At 43.0% G+C, this 7969-nt stretch overlaps 1 protein-coding gene across 7 annotated transcripts in view; it reads left to right on the forward strand.

Annotated features, from left to right (window-relative positions):
* The window catches only part of CASP8 (caspase 8), a 36610-nt gene that overhangs the window by 12279 nt on the left and 16362 nt on the right, over nucleotides 1-7969 (forward strand). For 5 of the 7 annotated variants that reach the window (XM_027773641.1, XM_027773640.1, XM_006153036.3 and 2 more), the window contains 4 exons: nucleotides 236-573; nucleotides 4026-4131; nucleotides 5205-5343; nucleotides 5445-5489. In XM_027773641.1, the coding sequence (XP_027629442.1) occupies nucleotides 236-573; nucleotides 4026-4131; nucleotides 5205-5343; nucleotides 5445-5489 (628 nt within the window). Of the gene's footprint in view, nucleotides 1-215; nucleotides 574-4025; nucleotides 4132-5204; nucleotides 5344-5444; nucleotides 5490-7969 lie in introns of all 7 variants that reach the window. The other 2 variants (XM_006153037.3, XM_006153039.3) reach the window with 1 other exon arrangement.

Below are 7969 nucleotides of genomic sequence, written 5' to 3' on the forward strand. Positions count from 1 at the left end.
ATACACTCGAGAGCGGGATCTTGTGCTGTTGTGTGTGTGTGTGTGTGTGTGTGTGTGTGTGTGTGTGTGTGTGTTTTGTTTTATTTTATTTTGTTTTGCTTGTTTTCCTCTCTCTTCCCTGCATCCACAGCAAAATGCCTAGAATATAGTAGATGCATTAGCATCTGATGAAGGGACAAACCAGTAAATGGTATTTTTCTTTTTCATCTGAACAGAGCATTGTATTTTGACTTAGGTTTCTAATACATCCTCCTACCTCTTGACGAGAATGGATTTTAATCTATGTCTGTATGAAATTGGGGAGCAACTGGAAAGTGATGAACTGGCCTCCCTCAAGTTCCTGAGCCTGGACTACATCCCTCATAAGAAGCAGGAACCCATCCGGGATGCCCTAAGTTTGTTTCAGACACTCCAGGAAAAGAGGATGTTGGAGGAAAGCAATCTGTCCTTCTTGAAGGAGTTGCTTTTCCAAATTAATAGAGTGGATCTGCTGACCAGATGCTTAAACACTAGCAAGGAGGAGATGGAGAGAGAGCTTCAGATCCCAGGCAGGGCTCAGATTTCTGCCTACAGGTAGGTAGCAACTTGGCAGGGTGGGGACTGGGAGATGTGGGTTAAATGAACACATCTTTGTGGGCAGGACTGATCAGAGGTTGTCTGTATGGGAAGAATCTGAGAAAACATCAGATCGGGACCAGATTGAGACATTCAGGAGTGGGCCTGAATTTCAGGTCCGTTACCTGGTAGTTAAATGTGCTGGATCCAACATGACTGACTGCATGGTTTGAGTGCCAGACCCTATAGCTTAAAAACACAATATCCCAAAGCACAATATCCAATATCCCAAAAGAAGGAAGAGAAAGAGGAGAAGGGATTATGGCATGACCACTCTATGAGTGGTTTTCTCGCTCTGTCTCTCTAATGAGCACACATGCCCTCTGGCAATTTTTTTTTTTTAAAGTAGGGCCTTATGTGTTGTTCAGAAAAAACCAAAAAGCTAAAACCATAAAAGAAACATTTTTGGGGGGGCTGGCTCCATGGTCTTGTGATAAGGGAGCCAGACCCCACATTACCGACTGAGATTTGAATCTCAGCCCAGGTGGCTTGAGAAACACACTGGGCACATGTTCATGAGTGCCACAAAATCCCAATTGGATGGAGAAATGGAGATGAGATTGTGGTGTGACCATACCCCATCAAGGCGGTGTTCTTTCTTCCTCTCAAAGTCCGACATCAAGATGTCCACAGGATAGGTTCCATTTTGGAGGCTCAGAGAAGACCTGTTTTTGGCCTTGCTCCTAGCCTCTGGTGGTTCTAGGGGATCCTTGGTGCTCTTTGTCTTGTAAGTGCATTGTTCCAGTCCCGCCCATGTTCTCTTCTGTGTCTGTCTGAATTTTCTTCTTCTCAGAAGGACATCAGTCATTAAAGCCCACCCTAATCTAGTATGACTTTATCTTAATGAGATTAAAAAAAAAACTATGTAAGAATGGCTTTCACTTTTTAAAAAATGTAGTTAATTTTATTGCCAGAGTGTATGTGCGATTGAGAGAGAAAGAGAGAGAGTACTCCCCAATGGGGCAGGGTCATGCCACAATCCTTTCCTCCATTTCTCTACTCCATCAGGATTTTAGGCATGTATGCACATGCACCTGGCATGTTTTTCAAGCCACCAGGGCTGGGATTCAATTCCTCGTTAGCCATAGGGGATCCAGCTCCTAATGCATAGCAGTTAACCACTGTGCTATGGGACTAAATCCGTAATGAGATTTTATCTCCAAAGATCCTTTGCTTAAATAAGGCCACATTCTCATGTTCTAGGTAGACATAAAGTTTTGGGGAGAGGAGAGGACACTATTCAGTCAGTATTAGTATACTGGATCGCTTTGGGTTTACTCAAGTTGTGAAGTCTTATGAGGAATTCATTCATCAAGCACCACTTACTCTGATTTTTCTAGTTTGTTCTATTGCTAGTAACAGAAAATACATGAGTCTGGGTAATCCAAGACAATGGAAGTTGATTCTGCTCATGGTTTGAACGTCCAAGGTCCAGGGGCCACAACTGACAAGGCTGCTTCACAGCATGGTGGAGGGCAGAAGAGCATGGCCTGTTTCCTGTCCTTAAAAACCTGTTAGGACTCAATCATGGAGGCCATCCCTGATGACCTTAATCCTAATCTCTTCCCATAGATCTGCCTTTCAACATCTTAATCAGATCAAATGGTCATCCTGTTTACTCCCATCACAACCAAATCTCAACACGTAAATCTTGCAGGGGACATTCAAACCATACCCCTTACAAAACAAAAGTCCCAGCACTAGGAAAACTGGGGGAGGGTTTCATTTCGTGCCCACCATCTTGGTCTTCTGAAGGTTTAATTTCTGCCATGTGCACTTGACTGAGGTGATCCTCCAATGCCAAATAACAGCATTGTGGCCATGTGGGGTCTGGCTCCCTTAATCACCAGGACATAGGGCAGTCCTCCTTCTAATTTTTGTCCTAGTTGGTCTTCTGCCTCCAGTTCTTCCAGTCAATCCTCCACATTTTAAATGTTAATCTCAAATCAGATGGATCAGTCTGTTAAATTCTTTAATACACTGGCTTAGAGATAACAAGGTTAGCACAACCATGACCTACTGCTCGTTCATTGTCGAATGTTAGCCAGGAGATTAAAAAATGTGCTAGTGTGGCTACCTACCATTCTAAGAAAACACTAGACATTTATAGGTAGCCATTATGGAAAATGATAATGGCTACCTATAAAATAAGTATCTTAAAACTATCTAGCCATCCAGACAGTATGACAAGAGAAAGCCTGTGGATTTCAATAATATGAAAAGGAGGATAAAAATACCTTGAAATAAAGCTAAAAGAGTCTTAATAGCTTTTGATTAGATCAATCTTGGCCAAACTGAGAAACCTTTATAGAAATACTTGTAGGATAGATTCCATGAGACAAAGGGTGAGACAGAAAATAATATTGTGTAACTTCTGCTTCTATACTATTTTTGTTTTCAGAATTTAAGTTTTCTAATTTAATATTGAAGTTGGCATATTTTTGTATTCAAGTTATTTTCCTTTCCATCAGAATACTGAAAAGTTTGACAGTTTATAAAACATTTCTTTGTTGACTTATCCCAAGAGCCTGAATGTGCTAGACATAGATTAGGAAATAATAATGTCTATTGCTTAATGAACACTTCATGTGTTGCCAAATCCTTGACACCTCCCTATGACATAGATACAATTATTTTCAGCCTACAGATGAGGAAAAATTGTCTAAAGTCATACAGCTAAAAGATGGTGGAACCAAAGTTCCAACACCAACGGACTGGAGTCCCTACACTTAACACACACTGTACCTCACAACCCTCTGGGCTTTTGAAAATAAGATGGGTATGGACCTGGCTATCAAGGGACTTGGACAGTCTCATGAACAGACAGTGGTCATGTGTGTGCTATCCTTTGGGTGAATGTCCTTCAGGTGAAGGGACAGTGAAGTGAATGCAGCCCCGAGAACGCTCAGCCAATGCTTGAACTGATTGTTGGAGGATGAGTGGAGTCTGCAGATAGGCGAGGGAATAGGAGATGTGGGGGCACTGCACAGCCAGGTGAGAGGGTGGGGCAGAGGGTGTGTTTGGAGCTTCCAGTCCTTTGGTGTTGGTAGAGTCTGTGAAGCTGTCGGGGAGGTATGATGGAGTCTCTAGTCCAGAACCAAGTGCTCGGCCGTCTCACTGAAGGTAAGACTGGGAGAACAATGACCAGCTTTCTTAAAAAAGTGATGATCCGATTTGAATTTTGAAAAGCATGATTTTGCAAAGTCAAAGATTTTTTCTAATGCAACAAGATCTTGATTTTATAGTGAAAGATAAAGAAAAATGAACTTCATTGAACTAAAATTAATGGAAAGAAAAAGTTGGTGGAACTTTGAATTGTTAAGGGTGAGTCACTGGAGTCCACTCTGACTCCACATATCAAACTGGAAAATAGGAAAGCATTTCTGAAGTGTCTTCATTTTCCACCACAGGGTCATGCTTTTTCAGATTGCAGAAGATGTCACCAAACTGGAATTACGTTCTTTTAAGTTTTTTTTGAGGCAGGAGATCTCCAAATGTAAACTGGATGATGACATGGTAAGACCTGGTACCTTGCTAAGGTTTGGTCCTGAGCGTTGGCCAGCCAGTAAGGATTTCTGAGACTAGAGAGAGGCCAGAGCAATCCTGATTCCCACTTCTGAACCAGGGGGAAGAATGTTGCCAGGAGTGGGTGTTGTAGATGCGATTTCTCTATGGTGTGAAGTGCTGTTCACATTAGTTACCGAGAGTAAAACAGAGCCGGGAGCCAGGAGAAGGCGTCCAGCTGTGCAAGCCCAGCACAGTGTGGGGCCCAGAAAGGCCAGGAGAAAAAGCAGGGGCCTAGACATTTCCCTACTTCTGCAATACCTGAAAACATCTGGGACCTGGAACTCTGTGTGTGTGTTCTATGTGTCTGTGTGTGGCACGTGTGTCTCTGTGTATGTATGGTGTATGTGTTTATGTGTCTTTGTGTCTGTGTGCATGGTGTCTGTGTGTGTGCCTCTGTGTCTAAGTATCTGATGTGTGTATGTGCCACATGTGTGTGTGTATGTGGTATGTGTATGTGAGAACTCAGATCTGGAGGTAGATTGGGTGCAAGAGGCAATGTTGGGGTGTGAGGTGGTTGTCACCATGGTGACCAGAAGCTACGTCTCGGCTGTGCACATTAGGCTGTTTCCAATTCAGACGGAACACAGAGTCTGGGGGGGCTGGGTGACCAATGACACTGCTTCCTCTTTCTTGGCGAGATAAACTCCCTGCTCATCTGTCAGGTCAGGTGTAGAGACCAGCATGTGTAGCAGGAGGTATGATTGGGACATGAGGGGCCCTTGGCTTGAAGAAAGTGGGAGTCTAAAAAAATCTACATGGCTGACCATAGTTCGAGTCCTGGACCTGGTGACTTCAAACTCATGCCAGGTGTGTGTGCATGCATGCCCAAGATCTCGGGAGGAGAATGGAGGAGAAGGGATTGCCACATGGCCATCCCCCATGAGGCATGGTTTCTTACTTTTTGTCTCTCCAGTAAGCACACGCACCCTATAGCAAAAAAACCTCCCCCCTCCAAAAAAAAAAATCTAATTTAAAACTCAGTGTGGCTCACGCTATTCTTCCCCTTGTTTCTCTTTTCCTAGAGCTTGCTTGATATTTTTGTAGAGATGGAGAAGAGAGTCATCCTAGGGGAAAGAAATCTGGACGTCCTAAAAAGAATCTGCGACCAAATCAACAAGAGCCTGCTGTTGAAAATCCGTGATTATGAAGAATTAAGCAGAGGTAGAAATCACCTGGCACATTTGAAGGGGCAAAATGTATTCTTAACAAGTCCCTCCTGTCACAACAGCTTCTAATCAAGTGGGTATTTCTCTTTATCTCAGAGAGAAGAGGGAGCCTTGAAAGGAGTGCAGATGGACCTTCAAATGGTAATACTCAAAGATACATTTCGAGACTTACTGAGTTACTGTACTGCCTGCTCTCCTCATGCCTCCTCCCTCAACACCCCCACGTCTGCCTGCATCCTAGTGGACCTGCTCCCCTGATGTCACGGAGAGCTCAGTGCCAACTCCTAGTCACCTGCCTCCCACATTGCAACATGTACAAAGAGTTGCCAAAAGGCAGTGACCCTGACCCTCAGGCTGGTGAATTTGAAATAGGTAGAGAGTAAGTCAATAATGAGGCTTTAACTTTGTGTGTGTTTTGTTCTTTGGATTTATTTACTTGTTTATTGTTGGCCCTTGACATGTGCTGTGTTATGCACCAGGTAAGCTGATTCAAGTTATTTTTCAGAGCTTTTTGGTTAAGTCACCTTCTCTCCCCCGCCCCTCCACTTTTTTTAATTGCTAGAAGGTACATAAGCTTGCCAGAGAAATAGAGAGACAGAGAGAGAGAGAGTGAGAGACAGGGAGAAAACACACCCAATGGGATATGGACATAATGCTTTCTCCATTTCTCCATCCTGTTGAGATTTTGGGCACCCAATGCATTAAAACAAAACAAAACAAAAACTTATTTTCTTTTTAAAATCCTGTTACGTTTTATTTATTTTATTTTAAAATTGCTATAGGGTGTGTGTGCTTCCAAGAGAGAGATGGTCAGGGGTGGGAAGTGGGGTGGGGAATGGCCACATCACAGTCCCTTTTCCTCCATTTTCCTCTTGGGATTTGGGCACACACACACACACACACACACACATCAGATGTGTTTTTCACCTCCAGGACTTCACGCAATTCACAATGTGGGGTCCAGCCGCCTTAACCACCATTCCACCAGCTGGCCCCAGCGCATTTTTAAAAAGGCATTTGGGGAGCTGGCAGTGACGTGGTGGCTAAAGGCGCTGGACTCCCACATGGCCAAACATGGTTCGAGTCTCAGACCTGCCTGCATCTTCTTTTCTCACTTTCCTTCTCTCTTGTCTCTCTGGTCAAATTGGAAAATGATAATGAATAAAGTTAAAATAGAATAATTCTTTTTTTTAAAAAAAGGAATTTGGGCTAGAATTTAAACCACTTGACCATCTATGTAGGACTTGCTCCCTTAACCACTAGGCTATGGAACCAACCCAAGAGCGCTTTAAGGAGTGAAATTCTTTTAAACCAGTAATTCATCTTTTTTTTTAGAGGTTTTCGCTATAGGGCACGTGCACTCACCAGACAGCCAGAGAGAGATAGAGAGACAGAAAGCGAGAAATCACCCCCCAGGGGGGATGGTCATGCCACAATCCCTTCTCCTCTCAGGATCTTGGGCACACACGCACATGCGCCCGGCATGAGTTTTAAGCCACTGGGTTCAGGACGCGAACCACGGTCGACTACGTGGGAGTCCAGCGACATAGCCATTACGCTAACTGCTGGTTCCCAAACCAGTAATTCATCTTGAACTAGTGGGCTCATTCATGAATATCTCACAAGTCCCACAGAACTCAATCTGCCAATGTGGAAGACTACCATGACGCTTCTTGATCATGATTTTCCCTTTGGTGATGAGGTAGTCTGGTCTTGTGTTTTCAGAAGCATGTTAATTGTCCTACCTGCATAATCTCTACAGACTTAAAGGAGATTCTGTTCAAGGCAGTCAGTGAACTTTCATTTTAAAGTGAACCTTATGTTGGGGCCAGCAGGTGGTATAGTGGCTAAGGTGCTGGACTCCCATGTGGCCGACCATCATGGTTCGAGTCCTGGACTCAGTGGTTTGAAACTCATACCAGGAGCATTTTTTTCCTCCCCTTAAAATAAAAATTAAATTATTTGACATACTTTCACCGAATATCACCACAGCATACGAAATGTGATTTCCCAGCTAGAATACACTGTAAAGTGGCTTATCATACATGTTATAAAAAACAAATAATTTTTCATTTCTTGTTTCTTGCATATATATTTTCACCCCTATTTCTCACTCCCTGGCATTTCCCATCCTCTTCCAACCCTGTCTCTGGTATCTGCACTTTTCATTTCTTTATTCTTTCCCACATTGTATTGATTCACAAAATATCTCAATTAATCTAAATACTTTCAATAGTAAGTTCAGCTGATAATATACATATCTGTGAACAAAAGTTGACTTTAGGCATGAAATTCTGTGGGTAGAATGAATATACTATAAAATAGCACATAGCTGAGGCTATATAGCTTACTGTGGTCACTAACTAGGTTTTTTTTTTTTTAATTTTTATTTTCTACCTTAATTCACTGTACACCATCACAACCCACCAATAAATTTTCCATCCAAAATACACTGTGTACTGGTTCAATCAAGCACATCAACATACATGTTCTCAGCAAGTAATTTTCCAATTCTTACATCCTGCATACCTTGCCCTTTGTCTTGCCATCCCTGATTCCCCATCCCCCACCCTCTGCCATGTCCCATCTTCCTCCTCCATTGTCCCTGGCATCCATGATTG

This window comes from Tupaia chinensis, unplaced genomic scaffold, assembly GCF_000334495.1.
Source record: "Tupaia chinensis unplaced genomic scaffold, TupChi_1.0 Scaffold000361_2, whole genome shotgun sequence".
Taxonomy (NCBI): domain Eukaryota; kingdom Metazoa; phylum Chordata; class Mammalia; order Scandentia; family Tupaiidae; genus Tupaia; species Tupaia belangeri.